Raw genomic sequence first — 22,016 nt, 5'->3', positions numbered from 1 at the left:
CAAGACCAAACCCATTCCTGGACCAATCAGAGATGTAGATGCATAAACTAGATTTACGAAATAGCCTTATGATGAAAAATCTAACAGAGCTTCGATTGTGTCATGATTTGTGGAATTAAGAAACTAAAAATCGATAATCTAACGGAGCTTAGAATATGTCATGATAGGGATTTTGTTTTTAATGAGGTTTCCTGGGAATTTTAAATGTAATGCTCTACGGTTCTGAGGTTTGGGAGTATCTGAAGGGAGATATACAGGTTTACTCCTTTCCCAAAAAATGTAAGAAAAAAAGTTATCAGAACGTTATCAGAACGTTTTGAGAGTTGGGCGAACGAATTAAACATTAAATTTTGACACTTTTTTACTTAATATTATCAAATATGGCAATTTAGAATGTTGTCATTTCAAAAGTTTCTCCTGGCCTAAATGAATCCTGAGCCCTAAATACACCCTAGTCTGATGCTTTAAACCTCCTATCTCACCTCTTTGTCTATATTTAATGGTTTAGGAAATTGTAGGCTTATAGAGGACGGGTTAATGTCTGTCTTGGCCTTTCAAAAAAATGTGATTCCTTTCTAAAGCGACGGTTCGTATGATTTGGTTAAGATCTTCTTTAATTACTAACCCTTAAATAGTAGCCAAACATCCAGCACTAAATACCAATATTAAAGAGAAAATTATCGGCATTTAAAAATATTATGCTCAGCCAAACAACTATTTTTAAACGCTTTTATTGATCAACTAATTTAAGCGGGTAGAAAATGCTAAGTCAATCAACGAAGCAAATCAACGTATAGGAAACGTAGTATTTATAAAGACAAAAATCTCGTGATAAGCCTCTATGTGAGATCAAAAACAGTAAAGGCAAAAGATTGATTTTACTGGATGCTTTCAAATTAGTTTTCAATTTGAAAGTATAATAAAAAAGAACTTGAAAGATTATCATGTTTACGTCTTTGATGGAGTTTGTCCTTTTACGGCTTTTTTTTTCTTCTAAATGACCGATTTTGGTTTATTGTAAGAAAGCAGTAAGGGTGTAACTCACATGGCTTTTATTGAAAGTGTGGAGTCTTTCAATACACACTTTCAGTCTGCATTACTGGAGAAATTAAGGGCCCGTAGCCCTTCCACACAACCGAACCTCCTCCAGTACCAAACTTTAGTTGAGATATAGATTTACAGCGCCTTGGTTTAATCAACATCAAGAAAACATTTAAAATTCAATTTCACTGTTCTTGGTACTTGACAATGCGTTTAATAAGAGAACGACAACATTGCATCTGAACGAAAAAAGCCCTCATTTAATGAAAATAATTAGTTTATGCATGAGACCAAAGAAGTAGTTGGATCCCTTTAAAGACAATCACGTAACTAAGCTGAAGAATTTTCGTAATATCCTGAAAAATGTACATCTGACAGAAGTCTAATCTAGTTTATTTATCAGGGATGCCAAATTGATTTTATGCTTATCACTTGCTTAATCACCCTTAAGCCTGAACAAAATAGTCCCAACAAAAAGACAATGCGTTTAATATGAGAACGACAACACTACATCTGAACGAAAAAAGCTCTGAACAAAAAAAGTACTCATTTAATGAAAACAATTAGTTTATGCATGAGACCAAGGAAGTCGTTGGGTCCCTTTAAGGACAATCACGTAACTAAGCTACAGGATTTTTGGTAGTATCCTGAAAAATATACATCTGACAGAAGTCTTATCTAGTTTATTTATCAAGGGTGCCAACTTGATTTTATACTTATTATCTAGTTAATTATTTTAAATTACCCTTAAGCCTGAACATAATGGTCCCAAGGAAAAGACAGTGTGTTTAATAAGAGAACGACAACACTACATCTGAACGAAAAAAAGCACTCATTTAATGAAAATAATTAGTTTATTCATGAGACCAAGGAAGTAGTTGGCTCCCTTTAAGGACAATCACGTAAGTAAGCTACAGAATTTTGGTAATATCCTGAAAAATGTACACCTGACAGAAGTCTTATCTAGTTTATTTATCAGGGATGCCAACTTGATTTTAGGCTTATCACTTAGTTAATTATTTTACATTACCCTTAAGCCTGAACATAATGGTCCCAAGGAAAAGATAATGTGTCTAATAAGAGAACGACAACACTACATCTGAACGAAAAAAAAAACACTCATTTAATGAAAATAATAAGTTTATGCATGAGACCAAGGAAGTAATTGGGTCCCGTTAAGGACAATTATATATTTAAGCTACAAAATTTTGGTAATATCCTGAAAAACGTACATCTGTCAGAAGTCTTATCTAGTTTATTTATCAAGAATGCCCACTTGATTTTATACTTATCACTTAGTCAATTATTTTAAATTACCCTTAAGCCTGAACAAAATGGTCCCAAGGAAAAGACAATGCGTTTAATAAGAGAACGACAACACTACATCTGAACGAAGAAAGCACTTATTTAACGAAAATAATTAGTTTGTGCATGAGACCAAGGAAGTTGTTGGATCTTCTAGAACGCTTGAGATGTCCTTCCATCTTCTAACGCCGGTCTTGATGAAAGGCCTCACCCCGTATCTCTGTCCGCGAAGTGTTGACGTGCCGCCAAAATGGCTGCAGCAGAAACAGAAAACCAAATTTTCCTTAACTGAGTACTCAAGCCAAGGATGCTTTCCATAATACGAAATATTAAAAGACCGTCTTAGCTTGCCGTTTGCTGAAACCTGTGCAGGGTACCGTAGCAGCAGTGGTTGACATGGATGGTCGTGGGAGGATGAAGAAATATCAGTAGGACCACTTGAACGATGGTACTCTTCATCTCGTCCTTCAGTCGTATCTCGTCCAGATTGTGCCTCTTGAGCAGTGACAGGCGCATTGGAACTCCTCATAAACGTTCCCTAAAAGTTTCAACTTAATGCCCTTTGTGTTACGGTAAATACAGAAATAGTATTAAAAGTATATACAGTGTCTTTTGGATAGTTAAAAATTTGCCACAACTTAATCTGAACGGCCTAACTTAATAAAGTAAGCCGTTATTGTGATATTGCTTTGTCACCCTTTTGACAATCTACATGATCATAGTTAGTTTTGATTTACTTCAACATCCGCCTAAATATTCTTTGAAAGCTTCACCTTAATGCCCCTTGCTTGTGTATTAGCAGTATGCACATGTCACCTTTGGTTTTTTTCAGCATCCGATGTTCCAACTTAATGCACAAATCAATTCTTAGCCTGTAATCCAAAGATACGCTCTTTTGACCATCTAAATGAACATCATGTCTTTTGTTAGTTGGAATTTGTAATCAATATTCTCTCAGATTTTACCTTCATAGACTTAGTACTAGTATCACAGTAGTTACGGTGGTAGCACAAGTGGTTTCAGTGTTAATGATGTTATAGTGGTAGTAGCAACAGTAGTATTAATAGCGGTCATAGCATGTACATCTGGCCTTTTGATCAGTTGAACGTCACTTTCATGATGCCCCGGAAGTTTCACCTTGGCACTTTAAGCCATTCCAAAAATATTGCTGATTTACGCTTTTGACCCCTTTTCACCTTAGCATTCTAAGGCTTAAATGTTGTTGCAATTGAAGAAGTAGTTGGAGTAGTTTAGTAGCAGTAGTAGCATCAGTGAAAGTAACGGTGGTAGTAGTGACAGGCATATATCACCTTTTTGTCGATTGATCTTCCCCTTTAAGTATTCTCTGAAATTTCCAACTTAACAGCCAAATCCATTCTTGAGATACGCCTTTTTGACAATTTGCAAGCACATAGTGTTTTGGTTTTGCTCAAACTCCCCCTTAATATTCTGTCAAATTTTCAACTTCATACGCTTAGCCTTAATTATCAAAGTAGTAGTGGCAGCAGTAGCAACTGCAGTAGCAGTTAGTGTATTATTATTACTAGTAGTAACAGTAGTTGAAGCAGTATTAATAGCAGTAGTAGCAGGTACATTTTGCCTTTTAGTCAGCTAAATATCCCAGCCCTGAAGTTTCCTCTTGATACCCTGATAACCCTTGAAGATGATGATACCTTGATGATCCTCATGATACCTTGATAACCCTGAAGTTTCCTCTTGATACTATAATCAGTTCTAAAAATATTGCCGATACACCCGTATCAGCAATCTGTATGCACATAATATGCTTTGATTTAGTTCAACGTTTCCTCAGATGTTTATGCTCAGCCTTAGTAGTACCCTCTACAGAAGTAGTAGTTTTAGTGATAGTAGCTGTGGTACCAGTAGAAGCAGCGGGAGTTCTAGTAGTAGTAGCGTGCAAATATTGCCTTTTTGGTCAAGTAATCATCTCACTTATCATTACCCGAAAGTTCTAAATTAATAAACTCAGTCATTCATAGGTTACGCCCTTTTGACAAGCCATATACACATAACATGTTTTGATTTAGTTCAACACTCTCCTCAACATTCCTTGAAAGACTCACCATAATACCCTTAGTATTTTGGGAAATTAGTAGTCAAACATGCAAACCTTCTCTCAATAACATATACTGTATGTAAACAATGAACAAATTGCCTAACTTACAGCTCTTGCCCTGATGGGATGCCCCCTAACGCATAATTACTGAATCTTTCAACAACGCTCAAAAAAAATAAGTATCAAAACTTTGTTTGGAAATGGTGGGTTTGGGGGGATGGTTGCTCTCAAATCACTTTTGACTCTTAAGCAGGCACTATAACTTCCGATTATGAAATCAAATGAGCCCCAGCTGAAGTATATACGCCCAGCCATTCATTGTGCTGCCTATGATTCCCATGTCAAAAAAGTGTTTTTTTCTCTTGTTTCATATTCATGCCAAGGGACTGCAAGTTTCCTGTTTAGTGTTTTTGGCCAGGGTAATTCCAATGGTGTCCTTTTTGATTCGATCTGACAACATTTTTAGGGGTTTCAGGCTATATTTTTGGTTTAACTACGGGGCGTGTCGCCTTTTACTAGGTTGCAGCTACCGCTGCAACCACGATAAGCAATCGATTGTCCTAGGATGAAATAATTAGCAGCAAATACTGAACTCTCATATATAATGAAGCTATAGAATATACCACAAGTGTCCTAGAACTCATCATAAATCATTAGCAATAAGTCAGAAAAACAAGACAAATATTATCTCTGAAACTTCCTTAATATTATTAAATAAAAAAACAAGTTTTTTCAACTGAAAGTAAGGAGCAACATTAAAACTTAAAGGAACAGAAATTATTACGCATATAAAGGGAGTTACCCTCTCCTCAACACCTCACTCTTAACACTGAAGTTTTTTAGTACTTAAAAAAAGCGTCTTATTGTTCTAATTAAACGGCCCTTGTGTTACAAGTCATTCTTAAAGAATTGGGACAAAATTCAAATTTTAGCGTAAAGAGCGAGGTGTTGAGGAAAGGACAACCCCCTTTATATACGTAATAATTTCTGTTTCTTTTAAGTTCTAATGTTGCTCCTTACTTTCAGTTGAAAAAACTTGTTTTTTTTTTATTTAATTTCTGATCGTTTTTTAAATAATGCCAGGAAATTTAGCCCCACCTCCACGAAGAAACTCCCTCCCCACGGAAATATCCTCTAGACAATTCGATCCCGTGAAAATTTACCCCGGCCAATTACTCTCAACCACTCCGCACTGTAGCACCAAGCCGCTTGAAACCAACACAGCTACGCACACTCCTCCATCCTGTTCTATTCAAAGCCCTCTTTATGCCCTCCAAGAAGTCCCAGTTTCCTCTGTCCTATTACCCCATTCGGGGACGACCTGCTTTTTGTTTGACCCTAGATGAATGGCCGACAAGGACGGTGTTTGTCAATTGGTCAATCTTTGACTATATCTCATTTCTAACCAAAATTATGCTTTCAAGGAGCAATACAAGGTATTATGTTAGTTCAAAAGATCACAGGATTTTTAGGAGGAATAGTGCAGACACGTCCCCAGGATGGCGGCCTTTTGGCCAAACTGTCAAATTTGTTTCTGCTTCTTCTTATAGCATGCATATAATTGTCGCATTTTGGCAACCTTATTAAATCCCTGACCTCCCTCGTAATGTTTGTACCCCCTCTAAAATATATCCGAAATTTCGCTTATTTTAACACAAGTTTGAACATTAACATAAGATTTGATCAAAAAATACAAATATTATTTAACTTATGAATTTATTAAAAATACATTCTTTCGAGCAAAAATAGAATTAAAGAAAAAAGAGGAATTAAATATAAACAATTTCAGCGGTAATCCGTGAAGTAACATCTTCGGCATTCATGTCAACAGCGATTCTCGCGAAAGTTCCTCCACTATCATTTTTGACTAAACGCTCAGGATTCACGAATAGGGTACCATTTACAGCCTATAAATAATAGAGTTGTTTATAATATAAGATGACATCAAAATTAGATATAACAATCACTTAAATACATTATAAATTTGTCATCCCCTTTCACTCTGCTCTATTTCTAGAGAAATATTTCTATTTGTTTTAATGTTTATTTCTAAAATTTAGATTTATTTTCATTTATTTATTATTTTATATTACATTTCAATCTTTTTTTTTTATATAAAGCTAAATATCGTCTGTCATATATCAAAAGGTCGTATCTCCATAATTGTAAAGTTTCAGAAGAGCAAACAAAAAACCTCATAACTTTTTTATTTCCCTTCTGACAACTGTAAAACAAAAACAGGTACTTTCCCATTATATGGGTACCTACAAGGAAACCAGTCATGAAAAACCCGTTTGTGTTAATTCAAGAGACGGCTTCAGAGTAATGCAATCCATAGCGTGGTTTTCATTGCGTATACGATATTTAAACTGTTGTTTTTTGGGGTTTAGGGGGGAGGGGAGGAAAGGTACCTAGGTTAGGTTACGTATTTAATATCTGCAATGCTTTACCCCCACCCCCACCCTAATGTGCATATATATAGCCCAAATTTGTTTATAAACAATTATATATTCATCCTATTTTATTCTATTTCATTAGCATTAACCAAACTTGACTTTTTAGAAATGCCCATATAATGGGAAAGTACCCAAAACCAGAGTGATTTGCATTGATCTTACATAACAATCCGTTTTTGCTTTATGGTTATCGGAGGGGAAATAAAAAGTTGGGGGGCTTTTATTTGCTCTTCTGAAAAATTTACAATTATGGAGATACGATCTTTTGATACCCGACTGACGATATTTAGCTTAATCTTAAATATGCAAACCATAGAGATAAATCCTAGACTGTTTAGTATTGAACAGAAAGTCTAGATGATAATAGAATTATAGGCCACCATTTCTCAAAGAAGGAGTAATAATATTATAAGAGAAATAGTATTATGGTATAACTGATTAAATTATATCAAACCTGATAATAAAATTGAACTTGTAAGGGAAATCGCTTTAATAATAATTTATTTATAACCCACTTTTATACAAAACAAGCGGAGTAAAGCACACTAAAAAGGAAAAAAAATCAATCAAATACACAGAAACAAAGATAACTTAAACCTTAATCACTGACAAAAACACACGGATAATATTATGGTTTGGGCCTAGGGACACAAAGGCATGTCTTGTCAAATTATTACTAAGCAATTCAAACGATTGGATAATGTCAGTAGCACCATACTTCTCAATAATACGTGTATTACGATATGAAGTGGGAAGGTACAATAAAAATTGGCAATATCTAAAATAAGCGATACGGATCTGGCGCAAATCATTCTTATTCAATAACAAATACATTCCACTTAAAAACAAGACAGAATGGTCACAATGTGTGGAATATATTTTAGCTAAAGCTCGGCGTGAATATTTTCCACGGTTAGGTACAATTTTCGCATATCCGATCTTCAACTTTTCTTTAACATCTCTCAGAACTTTAAGTCGCAAAAAAGTGAGTGTAGAACAAATACTAATTCCTAACCACCGTTAACTCATAACATTGCGAATTACTGAGGATCCACAGGACAAATCATGAGTTGATGATTTGTGATTGAAAACTAAATATTCGCATTTATCAAAATTCAGAAACAGATCAACATCCCAAAACATCATAGAAATACTTTGCACAGATAATGCCAAAATAGACTTGGTTTGGCTTAAAACTAGCAGATCGTCCGCATAAGCAATATAAGACTTAAGATGGGCCAAAAGCGATTTTATTTTTTGAGTCATTATTTTGACGTTTTCGTAATTTAAATTAATCTTAGGAGCAACAATAAATAAACAGAGAAGAAATTGTTGTATTAAATTATTTTCATCTTTAATGTTACATTTCAACTCGAAAATTAATTTGTGGGATGGGAGTAAAACTATATAAAATTAAATAATTTGAAAATAAAATTTTAGTTAAATTAAATATATTTTTTTTTATTATTTTGATGTCCTTGTTAATTTAAAAAGATCTTTGGACGATATATAAAAAAAGAAAAAAGATTCAACGTTATCTTTAATAATCCCCCTCTTTAATATTACCTTTAAACTTTGATCTTAATTTGGGGGATCAGGCAAAAAAACAAAAAAAACACAAACAAAACAACCCACAACACACACCCCACCAAACACCAACCCGAACTAAAAAAAAACAAACAAACAAACAAACCAGTGAATTGTGGAACTATAAGACAATTAGTAAAATTGTAAAATTTTTAGATTTTGATGACGACTCAAGCCTAGAACCAAACAGCGAATCTAAAAGAACTTCCAAGCGTGACAAACTTCCATTGTGACAATCTTTTTTTATGCAACATAAAAGATTATTACCAAGACAATTATTACAAAAATAATTTATATATGTATATAAAAGCGTAATTAAAACAAAAATCTGTCTTTACACAGCATAATTTTATAGAGACTTATTTTCCCGTCAGACATACTATTCGTTTGTCACGTAACGATGTCGCTTGGCCGTTTCCGCTCAACAAAATTTGCCGTCTTCTGTAAACAACCTAGTTTTAGCTGCAACCACCATTCAAGCCGGACGACAAGCTTAACCAACCACATACAAAAATTACAACCTTTTAATGAAATTTAACAACACTCAACTTTTATACTGAGGTGCAGTCGCAGGCAAAAAACCTGCTTTCGTCATACACTGCTCTCACATCATAGTTTTTTTTTGTTATAAATTTTTTCTGTTTTCTGTTCCTAATTTATAAACTGTAGACGACGCTGTATTTCTACTTGTCGACTTTTAAGTTAAATTTTGTAATTTTTGTTTTACACTTCGTGTTTTTTTTAGTACATTGTGAATTACATTGCGCGCTTTATTTTTATACTTCCGTTATAAAATATGGATTGTGTTTATCTAATAGAAGATTTCTAATTTAAAAATTGCACGATTGGTTATAACAAAACAGAACACAAATATTTTTTAATTATACATTATGAGTGGTTGGCCAAAACCATCGAGGACAATAGTTCAATATGTCCCTTTATTTTACGTAACGTCAGATAAAGGCGTATATAACACTGGCAAAACTCGTTATCACCCGAGTCTGAGAAAAAAAAAAAAACTTCTGTAGCGACATAGACAAATATAGAAGTCGCCTACTACTTTTCGAAACGTCACCTATCAATTCAACAGAAATGAAGCAAAATCTAATTTTGGACTTGGATAAATATAGAAGAAGCCGCCTTCTCAGTGTTTCAATTTCCACCGGTTTATCAAGAGATCTACCAAATTCCCAATCAAGATTTTCAGGCAAGTTCTAAGTTATTAAGCGGGTCTTTCTTCAATGGGGTTCTTACAGCGTCGTATGGTAATATAATTATGCTGGAGTGCAGTGACAACGTTACCAATATTGGTAATAGCGGTCTCCACAGTACCGAGGGGCGGGGGTTCAATTCCTGGTGTAACTGGTTATTTGGTTTGGGTCGGGGGTCAGTGGCGTGACTCTGTAAGCTGAGCCAGAGTTGACCCAGCTGTACAAAATGGGCACCAGGAGAAATTGAGAGAAAGCAAGAAGGGTGTGCGAAAGCATGGGATGGATGGCCTGAAACGAAGCGAATCATGAAACGAAGATCAGCACCACCGGTAACGACTACGGTAACGGTACCGGTAACGGTACCGGTAACGGTAACGACCGGTAACGAGTTCAATGCTGTATTACTTACCTTTTTTTACCCAACGAAATGCATTTACTTACTTTCAGAGCTTCTACCTGCTTCCAAACTTCCTCTTAGAGACCTGGTCAACCTTGACAAAAATTGACCGTTGAAATTTCATTTGTTTTTCCGGAATTGCTTCCGGCTCCTATAGATCTTTTCTCCGAAATTTTAGAATAAAATTTTAGAAAATTTAGAACTTATTCGCAAACCAACGGAACGCCTCCAAGAACATAATACAAAATAAAAACAGTCCCACTGAAAATTCTACCCAACTTCAACTGAAACCATCTAAAATCGCCGAGGCTTTACAGATCGTTTGAAAATACATGGCAATATTCCATCTGGCACGTTCCCAGACTTTACCAATCGATGCGCAAGGGACAACGGCAATTTTTATTGTATTGTGTCAAAAGCACGAACGATTTCCACGTTATCTTCTGCAGTTGCTTGTTTATGTTTCATTTTTGGAGTTATTATTTTTTGGAAGAGCAAAGTCTCACCAAGTTACGATCAATCTCTTTCGAAGTGATGATTATGAAGTTAATATTACCTTAATAAAACCTTTATAGTCTGAAGGCAGAATGATAATATGTGGAGTTTCTTCTATACGTGCATAATTTTCCCACTGAACGTAATCTATATTCATATGTTGAGATGGTGGATATAAGGGATACATCGACTTCTGCTCCAGTAGATACTGTGATATCCTTTCTTCCCGCGAAGCATATTTTCCTCCACTAGAAAAAAGCGATATTTAAGAAAAAGTTACGACTAAACAGAAGAGCAATCGATCCTCTTTCCTTTTCAATAAACGACAGTTTTTCTTGTCTCTAGAATTCGGCATTTTTTAGTCTATATATAACACCAGTTATAAAAAAAAAAAAAAAAAAAAAAAAAAAAAAAAAAAAAAAAAAAAAAAAAACACCAGCTAGGTCATCCATGTCAAATTACTTTTAAAACCTTTTTTTAGTCTAAAATTCAACGTTAAACTTAAAATTGAAGCAATGTAACGATATTGAGGCCAGAAGTCAAACATTGAGCCAAAATAACTACGTAAAAAATTCCGTCTTGTCATTCAATTAAATGTGGAACGATCCAGGGGCGGATCCAGGATTTTTTTAGGGGGGGGGGGGCGCAAAATAGGTTAATCCGATAAACTTGCGTTATGAGCAAGTTTAATTAACTCAAACTTGAGTTAGTTAAGTAAATTATACTACTTTAGACTACGCTAGGGGGGGCCCTCGCCCCCCTGGATCCGCCACTGGAACGGTCTATATTTTGTTTCAAAGCCCTGGCCCAATGAAATTGGATTACAATATTTGATAGTATTTAATTATGATAATAATTCTTTAATATTATAATGTTACAATTATACTGTTATAATTAGATACATCTTAAAAAAATATTATACTATTATAATAATGATACAATAATTATAATTGCTCAGTAAAACTATAGTAGTTATAATATTTAATTAATGTAAAATTTAATAATAAATATAATATTAGCTATATTTTTCCATTATTCCCGTTTTCTTAAAGCCCGATGTCAATATGAGCCTCGTCAAGAATTATTGCTGACTAAGGTCGTTCAAGAAAATAGAAGACTGTTTCATGTATCTGCTATACGTTTAACGCGAGATGTGCATTTTGGCTTTGGGATTTCTATTGTGTATGAAAGCACTGGTAATTTTCAAAATAAGTGAACTGCATATGTTCAATTTTTATTGCTTTTTCAATAAGAAAAATTGAAGCATTGGGTCTGAAGACGTCCGCCACTCTTGTTTTAGGATTTACCCATGTTAGTAAAGATAAAGAGATAGAAATATAAGAGGCATTGGGAGTTTTCGTTTCTTCAACAAATATTTTCAATTGATTGCCGTTATATTGGTATCAATAGGATGCTTGCTTTTTACCAATCACAAGAAGGGGGTGAGAAGAGAAGATGACCTGACTTGTGTTATGTTATTAATTTCATTAATAAATTTCATTAATTAAAATTTCATTAATTTAATTAATTTCATTAATTAAAAAATTAATTTCATTATTTTTCTATTTGAATTTTATTTGACTTAAATAATTGGATCCTTGATAATTGTTTAAATTTTGTTTTGTGAAGCAGAGGGCGAAAGCCGAGCGTATTTTCATTACAACAACAACATGAGCGAGCTCATTCATTTATTTGGGGTGCTTGTTTGATTGCAAACAAGCACCCCCCCCCCAAAAAAAACAACAACAACAAAAGAAATTTTTTTCATTCATTCACTAGTCACCGTTAGTTTGCAGCAGTTCTGTTCTGTGACTAGTCAAACTTAGTTTGAGCAGCTATAAAATTTTTAAATTCTATTCTATTTATTAAATAGATTAAATTGATGAAAATAGATTAATAGATTTAATATATTTATTAAATAGATTAAATGTATTCTATTAAATTCTATTATGTAGAACAAAGACTAGAAACTCTCAGGTGAAAAATCGCTAGTGCCTAAGGCAAATAGTAAAAGGGATAAAAGCACATGGAAAAGTAACAGCACAGTATGGAATAAAGCACAGGAAAAGTCAACAGGAAAGATAATTAAAAATAAATGAAGTGTGTAAAATTAAAATAGATAAAAGACAAAAACTAACGAAAAATAAAATAAATATAGAGCTATAAAATGGTGAAAATAGGAGAATCGTGAAAGGAAGGAAAATTCTTTGCTTATTGTTTTTTTTTTCTATTATTTGCTTATTGTGTTTTTTGTTCGTGTTGCCACACTCAAATCATCAGATTTTGCAGGAGGTTCAGCAATTCATGCTGTCACCCTACTCATCGCCTAATTCAATCCACTGAGGTTTGACTAATTATCTCACATCTTCAACGATGATTACTTTAACAAAATATCAATATGAAAAAAAAAAGGGTAATGATTCGAACGACAGTACACATTAATGTGTTATGGTAGACGACATTCAAGAAGTCTGTAAAAAATAATAATAAAATAATAATAAAAAAATTAAAAAAAAAGAAGAAAAACCACTATAATAACCAAGATGTCTGAAAACAGCAAATAAATACAGATTGACAGTTTGATGTTCAACCATGTTAGAGTACAGGTTGATGTTAGGATTTTTTTTTAAACTTTTTGCACCTTTCTTTAACACGTTTTGAATAACAGTAGCCAAGTTACTTTTTTCAATCATTCAAGTCTATCTTGTCCTCCATTTTCAGTCCATGAATGTCCATGAATACCAAAGCAAAAAAACTTTGGTATCATCATTTACGATACCAAAGACTGCTGTTTCTCAGTTCAAAAACCTTCATAGAATAAATAAATTCAAATTGATTTATACCAGGGTAAAAAATTCCAACAAAGGAAATATTATCTTACTAGTTTATTTTATCAGTTATTAGCAGTAATTTTTTTTTACCATTTTATAAAAAAAAAGTCTATTCTATTATTTTGATAAAAATTACCTAACCTAACCTGACAATTACCCAGCCCAGTCTTGATGCAACCTATTGCCCAAAATACTTGATAACTTCAATTCAAAATCAACTGAACTTGAATATCAAAATAAATCTAATAAAATATTTCTTATTTTTTAAAATACTTTTATAAAAATATAAAAAATATAAAAATGATAAATTTTATCATTTTATAAAAAAAAGTCTATTCTATTATTTTGATAAAAATTACCTAACCTAACCTGACAATTACCCAGCCCAGTCTTGATGCAACCTATTGCCCAAAATACTTGATAACTTCAATTCAAAATCAACTGAACTTGAATATCAAAATAAATCTAATAAAATATTTCTTATTTTTTAAAATACCTAAATATTTATATTACAAGATTATTTTACGACTACCGTACGAAAACATACTATTAACATTTAAAATATAGCTTACTATGTACATAAGGCATTACCTTGCTCTTGACTAAAATTTTACTTAATTTTTGGGGTTAAAGTTCTACCTTCATCCCTCCATAGATTTTGGGTAAGATTAAACAGAAACACAGGTTTGTTATTCACTTTCTTGATCCGTTATCACCTAACGGTCAGTTAAATATATTTAAATATATTAAATTAATTATCGGATTGGATATACTGTTTTGTCCTAGGGAACTGGATGGATGAGTAGGGTCTAGACCTTGTTCAAGCGCTCATTTATTTCAGTTACTAAAGTAGGAAGACAGATTTTTTTTTTTTTTTTTTTTTTTTTTTTTTTTTTTTTTTTTTTTTTGCCAAGTAATTACCGTAATACATTATATTCATTTATTTTACACATTTGTACAAAATACTGTGGCAAATTTTGTTTAGAGCTTGCAAAAGATCAAAATCTCTGTCAACCCTCCTATTTAAATATATAAATTTAAATATATTTAAACCGTTCCCATTTTTGGCTGCTACAACCCCGCGTTTCCGAGGATTCGGCACCCTGTACCCAAACAACGGAAATTTCGGTTATAAGACTATCCAAATCGGTTACAACTTCAAAAAGACATTCTCATCTTGATCACAATGTGTGATGCCACCAGCAATACTGGTGGCATCACAACAACTCACAACTTTCACAACTTTCAAAAAGCATTTTGTAATTTAAACCAATTTTTAATAAAGAAAATGATGTCATCCGAAAAATTAATTCAAAACTTTCTAAATCAAAAATTAAAATATAACTGAAGTAGGCATTTAAAAAAAAAAGAGAAAAGTATTTCAATAATTTTAGAAAAAGAATTGTTATGAATATATCAACTTAAATTAATAGTATAAATTAAAATGAAAGATAAAAATAATAAGTATTTACCCTCCCCCCCCCCCCGCCTCATCTGCCTTTTGTACGATTCAATAATAGTAATAAAATAAAAAAATATAACTATAATACTAACAATAAAACTTTTATATGGAAAAATTTACTATTTAATTTCTTGGTCCGTAAGATGACGGAATATATCCGAGCTCGTCAAATTTACTTTCAAATCTTCAATGCGCATTTTGACAGGGTCAGATACAACGCTTATGTTCTTTGAAGGGACTCGGAAGGGAGGCGTGGGATAAACGGGAGTTTCACTACACTCCATGCTGGACGCCACTATAAAAACTTTTGTCTCAGACCTGAAAAAGATCTAATGGATTAAAATACAACTGTAGACGAGAGTAAGAAAACTGGTTCTTAAAGATACCACCAAAGAGTCTGGGACAGATCAATGCAGTATCCAGGGGTAGGGAGATTATTACATGGTTTGACACCCTTTCCCCATCCCCATTTCTTTGTCCGACTCGTAAAAACGTAACAAAAATGCATTTAGATAAATTTTTGATAAGTTTTGCAATTTTTTGTACCCCCCCCCCCCTGAGAAAATCCTGGATATGCCCTTGGAAGAGATACAGAGAACTGCTCTCCAAAATAATGAAGAAATATCTAGGAGATTTTCTTCCCCTTGGAACTGTAAGATGTTTATGAAAATTTGGCTTTAAAACGCTCTTAGTCAGCTCAATCCCCCCCCCCAACAAATAATTTTGATGTTTGCTCCTATTTGAAAAAAAAATCTAAGGAAAAAGAAACATTTTTTTAAAGATAAAATCATCTAAAGAAAATGACATCAAACACACAAGAGAAAAAACAAGAAAAGAAAAAACAACAAAAAACAAACAAATAAATTTTGCAGTTGTTGAAGTGTTTAAAATCTGAGTTAATTTTTTTTTTTTTGTTTCTCATGTGCATTAGTTCTCGTTTCCTTTAGATGATTTTGTCTTAAAAAATTATTTCTTTTTTCTCAATTTTTTTTTTCTGTCAAAATATCCGGATTTTTTTTTTCTGTCAAAATATCCGGATTTTTTTTTTTACTATTGTAGGTTTTGTCTTTTTTTTTATACCACTGCTTTACCACTTGCTATTTTTTGTTACTTTACCACTGCCACCTTTAGCGTGGCAGTGCGTAAACAACGCAGGCTTTACTAAGACTAGCGTAAACAACGAAGAACTGAGGAGGGCAGCTCCCCCATCATATAAAGTTTTTTTTCGTTTCAAGCTTTATTGTCATTTTATTTGAAAACCAAACTTGTTATTATAAGTACTAGATCTGCTAACCCGTTTTATGGATTAGAAGCAGTTTAGTGGCTCAATTTGACGTTATCTACGATCTTAGGCTGAAGAATAAATGATAATTAATGATTGTTATATCACCGAATATTCTAATTCTTAGCCAATGAATACATCAAAACTAAAACATAACGAGAAATTTGTATTAACTAATCTGCCTTCTGAATAAGGTAGAAGATCAAGGCCTCCTTAAATTAATTAGCCTATACATTCGCCTCCTTCCCCTCCTCATTTTCAAAAATTACCTTTTTTATATTACTTTCCCTGAAAAAACTGCCCACCCCAATATTTTGAAAAATACATCTGCCCCCCCCCCCCAAACATTTTCTCGAATTTGCACCACCAACATAAGCATTTTCAATGACAATCTAGGTTCTTCCTTCGGATTTTGAAAAGAAAACCAAGCAACTTACTCTCCAAGTTTTAAATCAATTAGATTGACAGCCCGATCTAATTCTTCTTTGTAACTCAGATCAGATGGCCAATTGTCTGCATTCAACTTTTTGGCAGATATGATAGGTCCGAGTAGAAGACAAACTTGCGGCTTGCTGTTGACAACGTATTTTAAAAAGTCTTCTAATGGGGAAAAGTTCAAACTGTCTCCAATATGGAATGGACCACAAGCAACAATCATTTGAAGAGTACCTACAGGAAATCGATATTACAATATTACATCATATAACTTTAAATATGACTTTTAAATAATATAAAATAATAATATTATATAATATAACTGGGGCATTACACGAAAAATCATCCAATCAGAACTGTGAGGGGGGCTTTCACTGAAAACATTCTCAACTGTTCTCTAAATTACACATAAATACTGAGATTCTCTTGCTTTTTTACTTTTAGGGGGCCAGATTTTAGTATATATTTACCATTTGAAAAATGATAAAAATTAAGTCTAAGATAAATAATAAAAATACAAATTTTTTTTTCATATTTATCGAATGATATACCTAATTTTACCAACTAAAAGCATTAAAAATGTGACGAGCTAACCAATTTTTTTTTTTAACTCTTATACAAAAAGTGTATAATTTCTAAGCTACATAGTTACAAGGAGAAAATTTGTATTGTGTCCCATTAATTCTTAGTTTTCAATATGACAAATTACAAAATATCTCCTTCTAGAATAACTCCTCTTCCCCATTTGACCAAAGCTCTGTGGACAATCGTGATCCAGAAAAAAAGAGGAATAAGTTATCTAAACTTTCCACAGGAGCTCTGATTTGATGTAAAAATGGGCATTTATTAAAAACTAAAATTAGATATTTATTCAAAAGCTTAAATTGTATTTTGAATGAAAAACGACCCAATTTATTTTTACTTTTTTTTTCAGAATCATAGAAAAAACACCAGTTTTTTTAATCGAGAATTCAATGAAATAAATGAGGCATTCAAAAAAGAAAAATAGAAGTACAAAGCAATCTGTTCTAACAAGAAGGGTAGCCAAGAGGACATCAGTGGAAAGGGGGAGTCATCAGTAACAAGTTCAAAGGACCCAGATCAAGCTTTTTTGGAAACTTATTTAATATTTTTTTATTTTAATTATAATTGTAATCTTTACTTTATCTAGATATAAAACTAAAATCGAAAAGGGTCTGCTATCGAAACATCTGAGAACTTATTCTGCAGTCTAGACCCCCCATTGTCATAAAAAAAACAGGGGGAGGAGCTTTCTGCCCCCTCTGTCCCCTTCAAAAACATAAGGTTTTACGTTTATTTCACACTTTAGCATGATTTGTTTTGACCTGACAGATGTCTACCACCACCTAACCCAACAAAAAAAGTACATATACATCCGCGCCCAACGATAGCAATTTATATGCATTTTCGTTGTCAGACAAAAATTTCTTGTGAGTAAGACAACAATTTCAGGGGGGAGATCAAACCCCTTAAAGCCCCCCCCCCCCCCTGGATAAGGCCTTGACTCTATTACAGACTAAAACCAGAGGAGAATTTCTTCGACCACAGGCTATAATCAACAAAAAAGTAGGAACTTAAGCTATTAACTTTTTCAAGTCTTATATTTCTCTCCAGTTATTATCCTGACGCAAGAATTTCCGCATTATTGCCTCGGAGCTTCGCTGGCTTTAAACGTTTTACTAGACACTATATAATTTTCTCTGTATGGGCGTTTGTGCTGAAGAAAGGTCTTGTGTGAGCAGTTTTTTGGAAAGCCCCCCCCCCCCCCCCAAAAAATTAAAATTCTGAACACCACGGGGAAATGATCGCTATTATTCAATTTTACTTCTTTTAATCCACCTCCTATATTTTGACGTTCGACTGAGTGAAAGCTAGACTTCCTACTTTGTAAGGTGACTTTCAAATTTTCTGTTGGGAGGGGGGAGTTAAAAAAAAATTCAACCCTGGCAAGAGTGTATGCTGCAGTTTGTCTTTATCCTCCGACATGATGAGAATTACAATTTCCAGGGAACTTCTTAGAGACTCACTGAATGCATTTTGGGCCATATTGCGTGAAAATGCTATCTGAGCCCGCATTCATTCCTGCATCGCAGAGCGAGTTAGGCAAAGCAGAAATAACACAGTTACTAAGTTATTGCGAGAACATTTTCTCTCGTTTTCCAAATTGACCTCGTTCCAAGGGCGCGTCCAGGATTTTTTTGTTCGGTGGGGGGGTTAAAATATAAAACTTAAAAAAATTGTTTATATGCATTTTTGTTACGTTTTTACGAATCAGACAACAATTTCACGGGGGAGACGGGTTCAAACCCCATGCCCCTCTTGAATAAGGGGGGTCGTTCATCTACAAAATATGATAATATCTAAGCAGTCAATTTGCGACCAATTTAAAATTATAAAATTTCAGGTAATATGAAAAACTTATCCAAATTTACATATTCTCTTTTGAATAGTTTTTAATGTTTCTTAGAAGTATTCTTCGTATAATACTTCTTATAGGTATTACAATACATAAAAACCCAAAATACCTTCATTGGGCCTTTTAATATTTGTATTAAGATCTAAAATTTGATTATTTTTTTTTCGTAATTTCATGGGGTTCTGAGGGCACTTGAGGGTCCTCTTAATCCCTTCTCAGGTCAAAGTTTGCCCTAGTTCTAGGGATGGGAAGGCAAAATACCAATAGCTGAATCCCCGCCGCATACTCCCAAGTTTTGCTGCCCCCCCCCCCCTAAAAAAAAATGGTACTTGCCCCTTTAATTTGCCATCAGACAAGATGGGATACTTCAATCAAAATTCAGGACCGTCATAAAATTTGAAGAGCTCATAATTTATCTTTTACGCAATTATTTTTTAGTATTTTTTAGCATCCGGCAAACAAAATTCAAAGCTCTAATAACAAAAAAAATAATAACAGTTTATAAATTTTAACAGTAGAAGGGAAATTGGAAAAAAGGAAAACAATATAGATATAAAAAAAAATTGTGCTTCAATGAGTGATTGCCAGCATCTTTCAAGGGGAGCTTTGGTTAATTTTATGAAATAATTACCATGCACAGAATAAGTTTATTTATAAACAAGAATTTTTTTTTTTTAAATTAATTTAAATTTCGCCATGAAAGTATTACCATCACCCAGGTATTACCAGTATTACCATAACACAGTAAGCACACTGTGTTATATTTCATAACACAGATATTTAACAGACAAAAACTCTAAACTGAAACTCTAAAAACTGTACTGTTCTAAAATCCGGGAAACAAGCGATAAGTGAAGTTTGGTTTATGTTAATGAAATAAAACAAAATAGGATAAAAATATAATAGTTTAGAAACAAATTTCGGCTATATATTTGCACATTAGGGGGGTGGGGTAAAGCATAGCATATATTAAATACGGAACCCAACCTAACGTAGGTACCCCCCCCCCCCCTAAACCCCAAAAAATGAAGTTTAAATAGTTTCCGGAGTGCGAAACCCTTGTTATACAGCATCAGACATCCAATTACCTGGAAATGGCTATTTGAGCTTTGCTTTTCTCGATGCGTGTTTCCGGCATTTTAGAACAGTACCAAGAATACTCTACATACTGATGTTATATACTGATACTAAGGAAGACCTTTTATTAATTTAATAACGCAATAGCCATAGAATCACCAAGCACAAAATAAGATCGAATATAGAAAGATGAAACAGTACAGTACCTCCCTCAAAGAATATATTATTAATATAAATATATAAGTAAACGATAAATAATAAAATAGAAAAAAATACGACAATTTAATCACAACAAGCAATGAAATAGGACACATAAATTGGGATACCTCCAACCTACATGGGTTTCAGCACCCTAAATATAATAATATAATAAATATATAATATAATATTAGGAAGTAATATGGCGAGACTTCAATAAACAAAAACAAAACAAATGGGGAGGGGGGAATAAAGAAAACAATTAAATAAATTTATATACCTTGATCAGCTGATGGCTTCAAACTCGTTGGCCTTTCCACTTTTGGATAATATATTTCAGAGACGTTGATAATTTTTCCAGTAGGGTTACTCCCCCTTAAAGCAACAACTTGTCCAGGAAAAAGGGCATAGCTTGCAACTTCAGAAACATCTAGGCTAGTTGTTCCACCCTTAGAGGACGATACACTTCCTTGAAGAAGGACCGATTTAGAATTCAGTCTAGCGTCTGCGGCTTCGCAGCAAATGCGGCCAACACAGATGACGGGATCCTGAAATGAACAGATCTTAAAATAAAAACCTAATAGCCGCAATTACTTGACATCAAAAAACAATAGTTAAATCAGAAGAGACCGCTCATCAAAAAAATTCAGACGGGGGCGGTTCATAGTCATCACTTGAAAACAAAACTATCGAAGAATATTGAAAGACGACACTACTTCTGCCAGAGTTCGGTAAAAATACAGAAAAAGTGACATTTTTAGTCAAACGTGTTTGGAATCTTTCAGGATAGTAATCCCCATCCCTTAACTGTAAGTGTGAACTATCTAGCCGAAAGGGATAACAAGGTTACCGCAGAAAATTCACTATCTCTCGGAAAAAAAAGACAGTGTAAAAAGGTATAATTGTACTGAAGAGGGAGTGGGGGAAAGGACTTCAATAATAAGATTTTTGCAAAGGTGCCCAGGACAATTTTGATATTTAAGTTCCATATTTGATATATAAAATTAAGTTTTTAAATTTTACAATTAAAAAACATAAAATTAAAATTTTGATATAAAACCCATAAAATACTCACTTATAACGCTCCCCCGCAAAAATCCTCTGGTGGCCATTCTTCCTCTAGAGTGGGTCTGGTGTGCCCTTATTTATGTAACCAACAGAGATGAACAGTTATTAAGAACTATATGTGTGATACCTGTCTAGTTAGTTTGAGGTGTCCAGACGAGCCAGGGGTCTCATCGAAAAATTTTGTATACCTAAAACCTTCGCAAGGGTATACTCAACAACTTCTTAAAGTTTCTTGGCGATCGGATGAACAGCGCAGCATGCGCTTTGTAGTTTTTATCTTTTTTTTTGTGTACATACTTTTTTGTAATCTTATTCAAAATTTCCAACGTGTTCAATTATCTTCGGTAACAGCTAGGGCCACTATCACGAAAAAAAAGTACGGGAAGTTAATAAACTCAAAACCTTCACCCATGAGACCTCAAAACCTCCCATGGATAGACAATTTGGAGCGTGAGAAACCAACTGTCAAAATAATGGTCCGAAAATTTCTCCACAGAGATGATACAAATCAGCGCTATCAACATTGTGCGGTTTTAGCTATACAACCCACAAGAATCGACCACATATTTTTCCGCTATTCTTACTCAAGTCACGCGCTCTCAGCCACGACAAACCGCTAAATCTTTCCAAGAAGCAACGAATACTACTAAGAACACT

General features: G+C 33.6%; 1 protein-coding gene and 1 non-coding gene across 3 annotated transcripts in view; both read right to left on the bottom strand.

The window, feature by feature from the left end:
* Positions 1-6,126: 6,126 nt before the first annotated feature.
* The window catches only part of PolA2 (DNA polymerase alpha subunit B), a 77,404-nt gene continuing 61,514 nt past the window's right edge, over positions 6,127-22,016 (bottom strand). For both annotated transcript variants that reach the window (XM_089092004.1, XM_089092003.1), the window contains 5 exons: positions 20,572-20,839; positions 16,582-16,813; positions 14,983-15,180; positions 10,631-10,817; positions 6,127-6,330 (listed from right to left, as the gene is read on the bottom strand). In XM_089092004.1, coding sequence (XP_088948130.1) covers positions 6,193-6,330; positions 10,631-10,817; positions 14,983-15,180; positions 16,582-16,813; positions 20,572-20,839 — 1,023 coding nt within the window. In that variant the 3' untranslated portion in view covers positions 6,127-6,192. The remainder of the gene's footprint in view (positions 6,331-10,630; positions 10,818-14,982; positions 15,181-16,581; positions 16,814-20,571; positions 20,840-22,016) is intronic.
* LOC148949920 (small nucleolar RNA SNORD31) lies at positions 20,905-20,972 on the bottom strand. The gene has a single exon (XR_016142027.1). It is a non-coding gene; the product is annotated as a small nucleolar RNA SNORD31 (small nucleolar RNA).

Source organism: Artemia sp. Qi Xiang Cuo, chromosome 7 (genome assembly GCF_049724085.1).
Source record: "Artemia sp. Qi Xiang Cuo chromosome 7, ASM4972408v1, whole genome shotgun sequence".
Classification (NCBI taxonomy): Eukaryota; Metazoa; Arthropoda; class Branchiopoda; order Anostraca; family Artemiidae; genus Artemia; species Artemia sp. Qi Xiang Cuo.
This window is presented reverse-complemented; position numbering and strand designations above follow the sequence as displayed.